The 16,594-nt window shown below is 40.1% G+C and overlaps 1 protein-coding gene across 2 annotated transcripts; it reads right to left on the reverse strand.

Annotated features, from left to right (window-relative positions):
- Window positions 1-9,924: 9,924 nt before the first annotated feature.
- LOC107807292 (putative membrane protein At3g27390) lies at window positions 9,925-14,564 on the reverse strand. Of its 2 annotated transcripts, XM_016631648.2 has the most exons (10): window positions 14,359-14,564; window positions 13,775-13,883; window positions 13,253-13,445; window positions 12,618-12,754; window positions 12,238-12,526; window positions 12,002-12,108; window positions 11,454-11,610; window positions 11,178-11,373; window positions 10,843-11,083; window positions 9,925-10,353 (listed from the first exon to the last, which is right to left on the reverse strand). In XM_016631648.2, the coding sequence occupies exons 1-10, from the start codon at window positions 14,450-14,452 to the stop codon at window positions 10,116-10,118; spliced, it is 1,761 nt and encodes a 586-aa protein (XP_016487134.2). In that variant the 5' UTR covers window positions 14,453-14,564; the 3' UTR covers window positions 9,925-10,115. The 2 variants fall into 2 exon arrangements, with proteins under 2 accessions (XP_016487134.2, XP_016487136.2); XM_016631650.2 differs by lacking the exons at window positions 13,775-13,883; window positions 14,359-14,564 and adding an exon at window positions 13,613-13,768.
- Window positions 14,565-16,594: the final 2,030 nt, after the last annotated feature.

The following is a 16,594-nucleotide window of genomic DNA, read 5'->3' on the forward strand; positions in this document are numbered from 1 at the left end:
ATCATGTCACACGAACGTGTCCACAACCACGACAGTATATTAAACGTGCCTAAAGCAACTAACGCGTTATCAACTTTGCGAGGGCCCTGAAAATTAGCTAAATGGCACGCCTTAAATTTTAAGTATTTTTTAAAAGAAATAATTATATGAGGGCCACGCATTTATCATTTTTATTTGGCATGGCGCATCCCGACTTAATTAAAAGGATGTGACTAGTTCATCAAAGAACGTAAGGGGATTCCTACTTATGTTATGCCAAAGCTTAAACTAATAATTTAATAAAAAAATGAACTGGTAGCAGACCACCCACATTTGATTGTGGAAAGGCCGAGTTAGTCAAAAACCCACGTCTGGTTGCCCATTACTGCAGGCTCAGCGTGTGAAATAACTGGGCTCAACTTGAAGCCCAGTTTGGCAGCCTGATTGTGGAAGGGGAAGACCATCGAAATTAGGCCAATGATGGCAGCCCAATACACGACCCAACAAATATGTTTGAAGCAAATTGCATCATTCAAGAAATTCTGGGATTGAACAAATACTGATAATCTTTGAATCAAATGCAAAGCACATTTTTATGCTAAAATAGGTTCCAAAATGAAGATACAATCCTAGTTGCAACAACACACCTTTACACAAATTATTCACCAATTAACAAAACTCAAAGGTCCTTTCCCCCTAGTTTATATTAAATTCTGATTCAAGCATAACATATTTAAAACATACCACATGTCATGGAAACTTGCCAAAGAAAAACTAAATATGAAAGGTTAATCTGAATTTGAATATTTCAAGTCAAAAACCAAGCTCAAACCCCATTCAAAAACCATTTTAAGATAAAAAAAATGCTCATACATGAGCAACAACAGAACTGAAGGACAACTCTAAAACCATTGTGCTGTATTTCAAGCTATATAGGAACATATCTAAAATGGACAGTAGGAAATAAATCCAAACCAAGCTTACTAGACCAACCACATGAAGGGTCTAAACTTGTAATTTGAACCACAGCCATGAAACGTACATCCAAATCATCCAATCTTAACTAATTAATTAAGGATCATAATCTTCAATTAACACATGATTATACGAGGTTTACAGCATTCCTGAATCACCTATATTTAAACAAAGTTCACCCAACATTTAAATCAAATATACATCTAGGAATGAAATATCCAAAGTAAACTAGACTGAAAGCATGAACAATAAAATGACAACATCTAGCAGAAATTACAACAAGAACTTAATGTTTTTCCTTTAAACTCCAGCTCGGTTCACAGATCTTTACACAAACTTAATCAGGCTTCATTTCCAACATAGTTTCAAGAGAATACATGGTATGTAGAACAGAAAAATGGGGTAAGCAATCAGCAACAACAAACAACAAAATACAACAGCAGAAAGCTCAACACAGTAGCTTCAATACCTCAATCCAGAAATCCCAGCAACACGGAGAAAACCAGTAAAAATGGAGAGGAAAAATAGTCTGGAAATCTCTCTTTATTTTCTCTTTCTAGATTTGAACTCTCTCTGGTGTTCTTCCGCTCTCAATATTTCAGAAAATTTGGTTCTATCTTTTTTACTCTCTCCAAAATGAATTCTGCCCCCATATATTCAGTGTATCCAGAGTGTATATCGAGTGTATACCGCTTTTTTTTCTTCTCTAATCTGATTTTCAGCTCCCTTAAATGGGCATTCAATTAGTGCATTTTCCACTACCAATTCAACTTTTCATTTCTTTAATCATCCACTTAATTGTCCACTCAATTAGTGCTTTTAGTTAATTTGATAATGCAAATACTACCCTACCACTATTAGGAGCTTCTCAATTAGTAACCACTTGCATAAAATTATACTAATCAGTGGATTATTATACACATTCAACCAAATTATTGAACTAATCCCAGTTATTCTGCCTAAGTGATTAAACGAGATACCATTTCAAAGTTTTCTGATATCCTAATTATTAATTAATTCCAAAAAATGTAAAATCAAATCTTAAATGCCAATGCTATATTTTTGTATTTTTAATGCATTAATAAAATTAAATATGCCCACAAATATATGCAAACAATCAGAAAAAGCACGCAATAATTCCTAAAAATAACAAATAATCAAGGCCAAAACCTAATTTTGGGAATTATTTTGGAGTAATTCGTATGAGGCAAAAATCACGTGCTCACAATGATCCTTAGAATAACTTAGTTACTTCAGTTTGTTACCTTGCCTTGCTTGACCCATGAATGAATTCATAAAGGCTTTCAGATAGATGTAGGGTTTGATTTTAAACTTGAGAATTCTCAGATTAGCTTAGTTCTTTGCGTCTTGTTGTTTTCTTTTGCGGAAATAATTAAAGGCATATGATTCTGACCAACGTGTTGGCTTGAGCCAGATTTGGTATTGGGCTATAGTGTTTGTTCTTTCATCTACCTCTGGGCTTAGCCTGGAGCCCAGATCTCTCCATCAGTGCTGTGTTACTGAACATATAGCACGCTGCAGCCCATCTGGGCCTGTACTCACAGCCCATTTCTGAGTAAGTGCTTGTAGTTCATTCCCGGGACCGAGTTGAGCCCAGTTCTCATTTGACCGCTGCTGGCCGTCTCGTTCGTAACAGGCATGGTCCAAGGGCCTGAAAGCCAATGTGAATGATATCCGCATAAACAATAGCTCAAAATTATGTGATTTCAGGATAACTCTTTTATAATCGAGGCGTGCCATATTAAATAATATTAATAGTTTATGGCCCTTTAAGTATAGTTGAAATTCCCTTTAAACATTGGAAGTCAAGGTGAGCGAACAAATGACAATTGCATGACCCTCGTTTTAATTAACTTCGTTTTGGCCCCTAGAATTCGAGGTACGCCATTTAGCAAATTTCTATGGCCCTCGCAAAGTTGCAAATTCGTAATTGCTTTAGGCGCGTTAGTTTAATAATATTACATTACTAAACTCGGGTGCGCATTTATGTGACCCAAATCCAAATCTCAGCAACGTTAGATAAAAATGTGTTGTGGACTGCGGGTGCATTTATGTGATGTGGTTTAAGACGCGCTTTACGTGACGTTGAATCTTCCGGAAAAATATTAAATAAAAGCGGTTTTAAAGTAAAAAGGCACATAGGCTTAAATGTGTTTTAAATCAGATAAATAGGCCAATTATAACAGTTGAGCGACCGTGCTAGAACCACGGAACTCGGGAATAATTAACACCTTCTCCGGAGTTAACAGAATTCCTTACTCGGATTTCTGGCTCGCGGACTGTTAAACAGAGTCAATCTTTTCCTCGATTCGGGTTTAGAACCGGTGACTTGGGACACCATAAATATCCCAAGTGGCGACTCTGAATCTTTTAACAATAAATCCCGTTTCGATTGTCACTTTAAGTTGGAAAAAACTCCTATATACACCCTTTTCAGGGGTGTAGGTAAAAAGGAGGTGTAATAGCTCTGGCGACTCTGTTGGGGAACGAACCCAGAATCTCTGGTTCAGGGTTCAGAATTCGAGCTTAGAATAATTGTTGTATTTGACTTTATTTATTATCTGATTTTATTCACATGTTTGAGCCTAATGTGCTAACTGTTGCAGATGCCTCCACCGATGCAACATGGTCAATAACTAGCGACCACCTATGCATATACGAGCTCCTATATACACCCTTTACTAATCTCCACCTATGCATAGGTATGCAGATGCCTCCACTACTTATTTGCTCACCTAACTAGCGAGCGAGAAAGCTTACAACTAGTATTCATTTACATCTATCATGTTTTCTTTTTTTATATATATAAGGTAAAAGTTTATTAAAAAGGCACCAAGATTGGCAGCTTTCTCACCGGATTGTGTTGCGTTTGGTTCTGCGGCCACTCTACAACTTTGAAACAATCAAACATGGATATATTTCGGAGTGTTCATTGTCAATCAAGTCATAGAGACTTTCCAAATCAAGAAACATATATCGCAAGAATACCACACCGAGATCCGCAAGCCGTTACCCGAGTTCGGCGAATGCCAGCTCGATCAAATCTCTCGAGCACAAGATATCGAAGCAGACGGCCTTGCCAAACTGGTAGCGGCAACTAAAAGCATAACCAGAGGAGTGAACATAGCCCCTCCTCTCCACTCGCCGCCACTCCTCTCCACTCGTCAACCGATCAAATCGAGGTAACGAACGATTTCATTTGGTTTAACTAACTATTTTTCTAAATGGAATAGAAGTAGGAGCATTCTCCCAGAGACACGAACAGGGAATGATCGCCATCATAAAAAAAATCTGAAGACACCGAGAGACCATATAAACTGGGACTCCCCTAGGAAATACATCGTATTTTCCAATGCAAGCAAAATTAAGCAAACTGTGACTCCCCCAGGAAATACATCGTATTCTCCAATGCAAGCAAAATTAAGCAAACTAGGACTCCCCCAGGAAGTACATCGTATTCTCCAATGCCAGTAAAATTAAGCAAATTGGGACTCCCCCAGGGAACACCCCTTAAGGCCAAGGGCCTTCGCCAAAAAAGAAGAGTGACATCGACCAAACGACAACGGGTTAACATTTCGACAAGCCCGAAAAAACACCCTTAAGGCCAAGAGCCTCCGCCAAAGAAGAAGAGTTCGACCTTGATCGAATGACGACGGGTTAACATTTCGACAAGCTTGAAATAACACCCCAATGGCCAAGGGCCTTCGTCAAAGAAGAGTTCGACCTCGATCGAACGACGATGGGTTAACATTTCGATACGTTCGAAATAACACCCTTAAGGCCAAGGGCCTTCGCTAAAGAAGGAGAGTTCGACCTCGATCGAACGACGACAGGTTAACATTTCGATACGTTCAAAATAACACCCTTAAGGCCAAGGGCCTTCGCCAAAGAAGAAGAGTTCAACCTTGATCGAATGACGATGGGTTAACATTTTGACAAGTTTGAAATAAACACCCCTACGGCCAAGGGCCTTCACCAAAGAAGAGTTCGACCTCAATCGTACGACGATGGGTTAACATTTCGATACATTCAAAATAACACCCTTAAGGCCAAGGGCCTTCGCCAAAGAAGAAGAGTTCAACCTCGATCGAACGACGATGGGTTGACATTTCAACAAGCTCGAAATAACACCTTTAAGGCCAAGGGCCTTCGCCAAAGAAAAAGAAATCGGCCTCAACCGAAACAACATTCGACCTCGTCTGAATCGACCTTACGGCCAAGAGCCATCGCCAAGAAAGAGGGGGTCGACCCTTACGGACAAGGGCCATCGCCAAAAAAGAATAGGTCGACCCTACGGCCAAGGGCCTTCGTTAAAGAAGAAGAGTTCGACCTTGATCGAACGACGACGGGTTAACATTTCGACAAGCTCGAAATAACACCCCTATGACCAAGGGCCTTAGCCAAAGAAGAGTTCGACCTCGATCGAACGACGACGGGTTAACATTTCGATATGTTCGAAAAAATACCCTTAAAGCCAAGGGCCTTCGCCAAAGAAGAAGAGTTCGACCTCGATCGAACGACGACGGGTTAACATTTCGATACGTTCGAAATAACACCCTTAAGGCCAAGGGCCTTCGCCAAAGAAGAAGAGTTCGACCTCGATCGAACGACGACGGTTTAACATTTCGACAAGCTCAAATAAACCCCTACGGCCAAGGGCTTTCGCCAAAGAAGAGTTCGACCTCGATCGAATGACGACGGGTTAACATTTCGATACGTTCGAAATAACACCCTTAAGGCCAAGGGCCTTTGCCAAAGAAGAATAGTTCGACCTTGATCGAACGACGACGGGTTAACATTTCGACAAGCTCGAAATAACACCCTTACGGCCAAGGGCCTTCGCCAGAGAAGAGTTTAACCTCGATCGAACGACGACGGGTTAACATTTCGATACGTTTGAAATAACACCCTTAAGGCCAAGGGCCTTCGCCAAAGAAGAAGAGTTCGACCTCGATTGAACAACGACGGGTTGACACTTCGACAAGCTCGAAATAATGCCTTTAAGGCCAGGGGCCTTCGCCAAAGAAAAAGAATTCGGCCTCGACCGAAACAACATTCGGCCTCGTCCGAATCAACATTCGGCCTCGACCGAAAAAACATTCGCCAGAGAAGAGTTCGACCTCGATCGAATGACGACGGGTTAACATTTCGATACGTTCGAAATAACACCCTTAAGGCCAAGGGCCTTCGCCAAAGAAGAAGAGTTCGACCTCGATTGAACAACGACGGGTTGACACTTCGACAAGCTCGAAATAATGCCTTTAAGGCCAGGGGCCTTCGCCAAAGAAAAAGAATTCGGCCTCGACCGAAACAACATTCGGCCTCGTCCGAATCAACATTCGGCCTCGACCGAAAAAACATTCGGCCTCGTCCGAATTGACCTTACGGCCAAGAGCCATCACCAAGAAAGAGGGGGTCGACTTTTACGGCCAAGGGCCGTCGCCAAAAAAGAATAGGTCGACCCTACGGCCAAGGGCCTTTGCCAAAGAAGAAGAGTTCGACCTTGATCGAACGACGACGGGTTAAAATTTCGACAAGCTCGAAATAAGACCCCTACGGCCAAGGGCCTTCGTCAAAGAAAAGTTCGACCTCGATTGAACGACGACGAGTTAAAATTTTGATACGTTTGAAATAACACCCTTAAGGCCAAGGCCCTTCGCCAAAGAAGAAGAGTTTGACCTTGATCGAACGACGACGGGTTAACATTTAGACAAGCTTAAAATAACACCCGTACGGCCAAAGGCTTTCGCCAAATAAGAGTTCGACCTCGATCGAATGATGACGGGTTAACATTTCGATACATTCGAAATAACACCCCTAAGGCCAAGGGCCTTTGCCAAAGAAGAGTAGTTCGACCTTGATCGAACAATGACGGGTTAACATTTCGACAAGCTCGAAATAACACCCCTACAGCCAAAGGCCTTCACCAAAGAAGAGTTCGACCTCGATCGAACGACAACGGGTTAACATTTCGATACGTTCGAAATAACACCCTTAAGGCCAAAGGCCTTCGCCATAGAAGAAGAGTTTGACCTCGATCGAATGACGACGGGTTGACATTTCGACAAGCTCGAAATAACACCTTTAAGGCCAAAGGACTTCGCCAAAGAAAAAGAATTCGGCCTCGATCGAAACAACATTCGGCCTCGTCCGAATCAACATTCGGCCTCATTCGAATCGACCTTACGGCCAAGAGCCATCGCCAAGAAAGAGGGGGTCGACCCTTACGGCCAAGGGCCGTCACCAAAAAAGAATAGGTCGACCCTACGGCCAAGGGCCTTCGCCAAAGAAGAAGAGTTCGACCTTGATCGAACGACGACGGGTTAACATTTCGACAAGCTCGAAATAACACCTCTACGACCAAGGGCCTTCACGAAAGAAGAGTTCGACCTCGATCGAACGATGACGGGTTAACATTTCGATACGTTCTAAATAACACCCTTAAGGCCAAGGGCCTTCGCCAAAGAAGAAGAGTGCGACCTCGATCGAACGACGATGGGTTAACATTTCGATACGTTCAAAATAACACTCTTAAGGCCAAGGGCCTTCGCCAAAGAAAAAGAGTTCGACCTTGATCGAACGATGACGGGTTAAGATTTCGACAAGCTCGAAATAACACCCCTACGGCCAAGGGCTTTCGCCAAAGAAGAGTTCGACCTCGATCGAATGACGACAGGTTAACATTTCGATACGTTCGAAATAACACCCTTAAGGCCAAAGACCTTCGCCAAAGAAGAATAGTTTGACCTTGATCAAACGATGACGTGTTAACGTTTCGACAAGCTCAAAATAACACCCCTACGGCCAAGGGCCTTCGCTAAAGAAAAGTTCGACCTCGATCAAACGACGACAGGTTAATATTTCGATACGTTCGAAATAACACCCTTAAGGCCAAGGGCCTTCGCCTAAGAAGAAGAGTTCGACCTCGATCGAACGACGACGGGTTGACATTTCGACAAGCTCGAAATAACACCTTTAAGGCCAAAAGCCTTCGCCAACGAAAAAGAATTCGGCCTCGACCGAAAAAACATTCCGCCTCGTCCGAAACAACATTCGGCCTTGTCCGAATCAACATTCGGCCTCATCCGAAGCAACATTCGGCCTCGTCCGAATCGACCTTACGGCCAAGAGCCATCGCCAAATCAACATTCGGCCTCGTCCGAATCAAGATTCGGCCTCATCCGAAGCAACATTCGGCCTCGTCCGAATCAAGATTCGGCCTCGTCCGAAGCAACATTCGGCCTCGTCTGAAACAACATTCGACCTCGTCCGAATCGACCTTAGCGGCCAAGAGCCATCGCCAAGAAAGAGGGGGTCGACCCTTACGGCCAAGGGCCATCGCCAAAAAAGAATAGGTCGACCCTACGTCCAAGGGACTTCGCCAAAGAAGAGTTCGACCTCGATCGAGCGACGACGGGTTAACATTTCGATACGTTCGAAATAACACCCTTAAGGCCAAGGGCCTTCGCCAAAGAAGAGTTCGATCTCGATCGAATGACGACGGGTTAACATTTTGATAAGTCGAAATAACACCCTTTAAGGCCGAGGGCCTTTGCCAAAAAGAAGAGTTCGACATCGATCGAACCACGACGGGTTAACATTTCGACTAGCTCGAAATAATACCCCGACGGCCAAGAGCTATCGCCAAAAAAGAAGAGTTCGGCCTCGTCCGAATCAACTTCGTTCTCGCCCGAATTCACAGTAGGTGACCTCCTCCGATGCCGCCATCTTTGCCAAAGCCGCTATCCTGGCCTCGACGGCCTTCCCCAACTCTACCATCTTCTCGATCGACTCATCACTCGACTCATCACTCGAGTCATTGGCCCTGATCAAACTCTGCTAAAGATCAGCCCGCGGGGATACCACTTTGACCTAAAGATAGACACCCTCAGCCGCGATCCACACTAGTCGACCTCGCTATCCGAATTTCTCGAACTACGATTAATGAAGTCCGCTCACCGAGCTCGACCAAGAGATGACCTCGATAAGTGGAGGGCCTAACTGTATGGGTCAAAATTAGATAAGAGAAATTCGGCATGCGGAGATGTAAGGCCAAGGTCGGACAAGCCGAGGTCGGATAATCATCAATAAGGCCAAGGTCAGACAGGCCAAGGTCGAGCAGTGATGAAACAACTAGTCTTGTAGAATCCTCAAAAGGAATATTCTACCGAATCTTCCCTCTAAATTGTACCTTTTTAGGTATTTTCTATGGATACCCCTCTTATATGGAGGGGAGGACTTCCCAAAAAGGGGGGGGGGGGGGTCGAGCTCTCTCTCTCTCCCTCTCCCTCTCCCCTTTTCTAGAAAATATGTAATCACACCTCTCCAAAGAAATAGGAGGATCTGTGATCCCATATCTTCATCAGATCCAAAAGGGTCCTAAGATTCTTGTATTTGCCTATCATTCATCTTTATTAAATGAAAGAAGATCTGTCTCACTGAAGATCGGGTGAATCTTTTCCTTTATTCACGTTTTTGTTACTTAATGCATCTTTCTTTATGTTATTAAGTCTGGCCATAATCGCCGTCAACATTTATATTCGACTATATTTTCTAATTCGTATTATTTATCTCGGATGTAGAGTTGATTACCCTTAACTAGGATTAACCCCTTCATCTTCTTTGATTGATTTGCTTAAAAAGAGTTTAAAATCTTTTGAGTCAAACATTAATCATGGTTAAATGGCAAGCTAGTCACGGCGTACCATCATAGCACTATCTTCTTCCCCGGAGGATCAGCCGCAACAAGATTTCTGGCTCCCAACATACCTTTACAATTTATTAAGTGTTTCGGGAGGTCATGAATAGCCGTATTTACGACATCTTTTTCCTTCTTTATTTTTGTGTGTTTATATCAAGTCCAAATTACCCTTGAGGAAATAAATACAGTTTCTGAGCTAATTTGTTCAGTAATACTGAGTGTATATCAAGTTATAAACAATTTTAGGATCCTATAGGAGAAGCTAAACCACAATATATAGTGAAACTGCTTTTACTGTGTTTTCTACACCAGAAAGAAAGAGAAGCTACTACAAAAAAGAAGCTTACTCAATACCCAAAATGTACACAATTAAAGCTGATTACTACATGCTTAACTACACAAATTACATGCACCTGCGATGAGGATGATCTACTTATAGTCACACAATACTATCACCATCTCGACTGCTTTCCTCATTTTCTTTCCCCTCGTCTTTATTTCTCCTGTCCCCCTTTACGCTTTGGCGCCTGTTGCTATTTCCAGCTTTTGAGCTTCCACCATCATTATCAGCCACAAGACCGATCTGGATTGCCTCCAAATACAACACCTTCACCAAATTCTTGAAGCGTCTTCTGAATGTTGGTACCCGGGATAATGAACCAACAATACCCTGCAACCTATTTATTCATATAGAAATAGTTCACTTCTCGCTCTAATTTCAAGATAATATTAGAAGTAAGAAAATTTCAATTAAGAGAATAGTGAGTGATTCTCGCATGAGGACAGTGTGAATGATTGTAAGATATGTGGTTGACTTCAGAAAAAGAAAAGATTAAAAAGGGCAGTCCGGTGCACTAAGCTCCCGCTATGCGCGGGGCTTGGGGAAGGGCCGGACCACAAGGGTCTATCGTACTCAGCCTTTCTCTGCAAGAGGCTGTTTCCACGGCTCGAGCCCCTGACCTCCTGGCCAGTTACGCCAAGGCTCCCTTTCGAAAAAAGAAAAGATTATTAGGAAGTTAAATAGGTTAGTTTGTATATGTTATATATGCAAACAGACACTATGGACTGTGGCTGCAATGCACCTAGGAAGAGATGGCGCAAAAATAATAATATTATGATTGCAAAATATAACAAGTTCGTAAAGCATTTCATAAATATAGACTTACCTCCTAATTACAGCTTGCAATTGTGCTCTCCTCACAGTATCAGTGGATGGAAATCCAGTGTTATCCCATTCCTCTGGTCTTTCATTTTTGCACCCCATTACCAACGTCCTCAAGCTAATTTCTTCATCTTCTCGCAATTGTAGTTTTTTTATTTGCTCCTTCATGACTAAGAGCGGTCCAAGAAACCACTCGAAAACTTTATCCTTTGGCCAGTTAGACTTTGTCAATTCCACCTCATCAGCTGTATATAGCATAAAAGACATAATTTCTTCCTTAAAAGTAATGCATAAGTGAAAGAGGAGGAAGATAAAAGGCAAGCCCGGAAAAAGACGTACATATTAGCAGGCCTGGCGAGTCGGATTTTGCAGATATAAGCAGACACTGTAGAATCGACCAAGCAGGTAATTTGATGCCTTGCTTCTTACAGTCCCCCTTGACGATACATTCCTCAATATCTTTGACATCTATCAAGCCTTCACGTAGGAGTATTCTGCCGTTAACCTCACAGGATTTAAAGAGCCAACCCCATACCTACCACAGACTTACCATTTAGGTTCAAGAAAATGAAAAAAATTAAGTCGCGGGTGATTTTTACATATGGCTTTTTATACCTGCATCGGCGTATATTGTTGGATTGTCTGTTTCAGGGTTTTTGATCCATGCGAAATAAGCTTCAAGCTGCGTGATCCTTCTTTTTCAATCTTCTGCTCAATTGAGTTCTTACTCTCAAGGCCTCCAGATGAGCTCATATTTCTTCGATATTGAGGCCTGGCTGCCGGAAAGAATCAGACAATCAACATCATTGATGGTATCAGTAAGTTACCCCCTCTGTTCCACTTTATACGGCACGATTCGGAGTACGAGGTCAAAGTTCTTAATTTTGACCGTGATATTAGACAGATTCTTCAACTTTTTTTAAAATAAAATTTAGATATTTAGAAACTACATAAAAAGTATTATAAGTCATACGTAATAATTAATAATTCAAAATATTTAAGAAAAATATGGTCAAAGAACAACCTCATAAGCCCCCCAAATAGTAATGTTGCCACATAAATTGAACCAGAGGGAATATTTCATATCATGGATTAATGGGTTGGTTTCTTTCAGACCATAACGTAATGAACTAAAGTGATCGGCAGTAGTATACAGGCAATACCTCGTGAAGCATGACCCTTCCCTCATGTCAAGTAGGTCGTTTGTGTACTCGTCAAATATGGAAACGGCTGCTAAGATGTATGCAAGTCCCATGCGAAATGAGTCTTCCTAGCAAAACTCATGTCACTTCAGTAAGAATCAAACAACGTGCTAAACTAGTGCCTCTCAAACTTGCGAAGCCGGCAGATACAATAATCTGTTAAAATGGAAGAAACAGAAGGGGAAGAGGAAACAGACCTGATGGACCACGACCCCGCTGTAAAGCGCAAGAGCAAAACTTGAAAAGAAGGATGCCACCACAGATCCAGCAACAGCTAAAGGCCACAAAATGATTGCAAGGCCAGCAAAAGGAACACAAACCGTCTCCAGAAATGGGCCTTCCCTTCCAATTAAGTCCTCTAGTAGCCTCTTCCAACCCCTAAACAGCATGAACGGGCTCTTCCAAAGAGCAAGAGCTGTAATAAAGGGCACATCCACTGGAATTGCAAGCAGAGAAACCAAAACGCAACTCGGCAGCTTTGACAACCTACGACACAGCACGAAAATGAAAATATGGTACTCTGTAATTCACAGTCTCCGGAGAATGCCATGGAAAAGAGAATTCGGATATCACTCACTTCACTTCCATTGGTTTCTCGTCTGGATCCATTTCCTCAGAAAGCTCGTCCATGTAAGAAAAGTAAGAGTGGAAGCAAAAGTCTGTAAAATCCCGTACTACTGTGCAGCTCCCTTTAAGAGTGGAAATACAACCATCCTGATAATTTTATCAACTATAATCTTTGGCATGTAAAATACATGACTACAGTTGAACGAACAAAAGGAGCTTGCAGAAACATTCACAGTGGAAATACAACCATCCTAACAATTTTATCAACTATAGTCATTGGCATGTAAAATTCACAATTACATCAGGACAAACAGATGGAACTAGCATGAATGCCCATAGTAAAACTACCATACTCTCTGGCTTATAAATTACACTCACACACACAATGTACAAATATGTTCTTTTTAATCAGTAGATTTCATGCACATATTATTCTATTGAAGAGCTAGAAATGTTTGAATCTTTTAACATGAGCACTCTAACTCCGAAACCAGCAAACGGAAGCTCGAAAATGAAATGACAGTAGCACCCTAACTACAAGGATCGATGTCTTGTCCGACAATGCGATATTAAATTTCATCTACTTAACATTAGTTAATAGTATTAGACAAACAGAACAGAGTTTGAGTGAATGCTGAGACTCACCACAAAGCAATGGAAGATCTTCAATGTGATATTTTCTCCAATAGCCTCAAAAGTTGCTATCAACGGGGCGAAAAAACCGTACCCTATCCCACCTAGAAGACTCCCAATAATGGCTATTATGGGCCAAAGAATCAGAGGAAATGGCAATGAAACCAGTAATGCAATCTTCAAAACCCATCCAAGCTTTTTTGTTCTGAAATAGTATGAAACAAATAGCACAAAAGAAACAACAGAATACTATATCAGATACATACACAATATGTTGCATTCTAAAGGGAAGCATAGCGCACAAGCATCCCGCATTCACACAGGGTCCGGAGAAGGCCCGCACCCCAATGGAGTGTGATGCAGGCAGCCTACCTGATGCAAGTATCAGTGGTGGGCGAGTCTACAGCCTTAACCCGTGACCTATAAGTCACACGGGGACAACTTGGCCTTTGCTCGAGGCTCCCTTTCAATATGTTGCATTCTGTACTGTAATAAACAATACTAGAAAAAGACATATGGCAAGAAAACACATACTTTGTCACACAGTAGTAGGTCCAGATAAAATGTGCAGGCCATAGTCCAATTACAACTGCTGAATTCCCAACTGCTATTATAATTGTGACAATGGGACCAATTATTAATCCTGTCCAGACAAATATCAAACTTATCAATATCCAGAAAACATTTAATGCCAACAATTTAATGTTCTCTTACAAACATTCTCTATATATCATTTTCCTTAACTAAATGCTCTATCCAGCCAGTAGATTACTCCAACTTTAAAAGTGTGTTAACATGACCAAAACAAACAAGACAGTAACTTTGAGTAAAGCGGCAATGGTCTCAAAAAATTTATATGCATAAGTACCACACAAGTTCAAATCTTTGATTCGCCTCTGTGCAAAATATACTGCAGATATTACTACTTTGTGATATGTACAAATTTAGTACACTCCACTAACTACTACTTTGTGACGTACAAATTTAGTATAACTATGTCTTACAATTGTTCAAACCAAGGGTGTCTGAGACAATTTATTATGTGATCATGCAAAAATTTAGGGGTTGAAAACAGATATATAAAGAAAAGGGGTTGATAAAGAAATACTATAGTACACCTTTGAGAAGGCCAAGGAGGAAGAGCAAGAAGAAGAAAGGAAGAAATGATATAAAGCTCCAAAGCCTTGCCAAGAACCCTACTGGTACTTCCATGATATTAAAATTAATTAATGCTATACTAAAAACCTTCTCTTTACTCAACGAAAATCTAAAATTAATACAACGAATGATTTTTAGAGAAAGAGTATTAGATGCAAAGGCAAGGAAAAGAAAAAAAATTGTGAAAGAGGACAAAAGAGAAAAGAGAAAAGAGAAAACAGAGCCGTTACGAGGGGTGGAGCCATAACGTGGCAGAAGAAGGTGGTAGGTGTGCCACGTGGCGGAAATTAGCCTCCTTGAAAGTGAGATTCCCGCGTGGAGGAGGTTACATAGTGTGACAAACGGTGACACTTCACTCAGCACTCACGCACATCACCAGGGGCTTTGTTTTGTCGTTTTATGCCCTTGGGATTTGTCCACTAACGCCTTAACGGGTTATTTGACATTTTCTGCACATTACTAATACGGAGTATTTGTATTTATACCCGCTTTTTATATCACATTTTAATTTGTGTCCGTTTTGCAAAAAAAATTACAAGTGTACCCGCTTTTTCGCATAACTTCAGCATACAGGGCTGAAGTAACAAAGACAATCACGCAAAACTTCAGCATTCTAGTAGCCGACCCTGAAGTTCAGCTCTAGAGCTGAAGTTTTTGTGTTGTAACTGGGAAACTTCAGCTCTAGAGCTAAAGTTTTTGTGTTGTAACTGTCTTTATAACTGGGAAATCCCACTATCAAAAAGTTCTAGTTTTTGATAACTCACCCAAATTTTATATAATCGGATCAATTCAGAGTGTTAAAAGGAAGGTGGTAATTGATGCTTTTCGATTGATCAATCCACAAAACCATGATGCCAAGGCAACGTCGAATCTGGTGCGTCTGAACAAGCCAGTAAAATTATTTATTTTTTAAGTTTTTTGCAGAAGATATTATTTTTTTCTGAATATATGACATCCTAAAGAAAAGAGAAAAGAGAAAGAAGAATAAACTCCATGTGCATGGGAAAGAATGAATTTGAAACTTACTGTTAAAGGCTGGAGCAGAAACATTCACGGTATCAAGTAAATTTCCAGCAATGGATGACGGAGTTGTGTTTCCAGACAATGAGGAAACTCGTTCTTAATGTTATAATAATCCAAATGGAAGTCCTCAGTATATTTGCTTTAGCTTCATTAATCAAAGAGAGCAATGTTGAAGTCATCGTTGTAGAAGAAGAAAATCGTTGTAGAAGAAGAAAAAAGAAAATGAAGGAGGAGAAGAAGGAGGAGAAAGGGAGGTGGAGTTGTTTAAAAAGTGGGTACAACTTAAAAGTTTTTAAAAAAATGGGTATAAGTTAAATGGGGGCGATCAAATAAGACGCCCCGTGCAATTTCTATTACTAATACTAGTGTTAGAAACCCGCGCGATTCGCGTATTGACAGAATATTAATCTTATAAAATTATGATCTAAAATAATAATATTAATTGTTATTTTATTTTTTAACATAATGTACAGAAATATATTAAAATTTATATAACACATAACAGGATACACATTATATAATAATCAAATTAATTGTTTGTTCCTTATTTATTTTTTATTAAATTAGCAAGTACTTAGTGCTATATAATAAATTATTTGTTCCTTATTTTTTTAATTAAATTAGCAAGTACTTAATATTATATAATTTATTTATTTATTTATATTTTTCTTTTTTTTAATAATAGTTTTCTTAAAAATATATAGATATTTAATTATTTTAATTTAAACTCAAATAGAGTAACTTAAAAACATTTGCAGTTTTAATTTGAATATATACATTTTTACGCTATCACTTGATTTTTTTTTATTCTTTCTTTATGACTATTTATTTATTATAATTTTAGTTATGTGTATACGTACGACTTTTCTCATCATAATTCTAGTTATAAGTCTTATATTTTTATATTTTTTCAAAAAATTAAATTATTTTTTGTTTCTTACTTATCTAATTGTATTATCCATTACGTCATATTATTAAATTTTCATCTGAATTTTTAGTAAATTACTCGTTTAATATAATTTAATAAATATAATTTTGTATTACTCTTGTAATTTATCTTGTATGACTTTCTCGTAATTATTTCTACATTTAAATTATAAATAATATTTTCGAGTATTATTTGCTTACTTAATTTTATCAAATACATATAAAATGCGGGTAGAAACACGTTAT

The sequence above is a fragment of the Nicotiana tabacum genome, chromosome 10, assembly GCF_000715075.1.
Source record: "Nicotiana tabacum cultivar K326 chromosome 10, ASM71507v2, whole genome shotgun sequence".
Lineage (NCBI taxonomy): Eukaryota > Viridiplantae > Streptophyta > Magnoliopsida > Solanales > Solanaceae > Nicotiana > Nicotiana tabacum.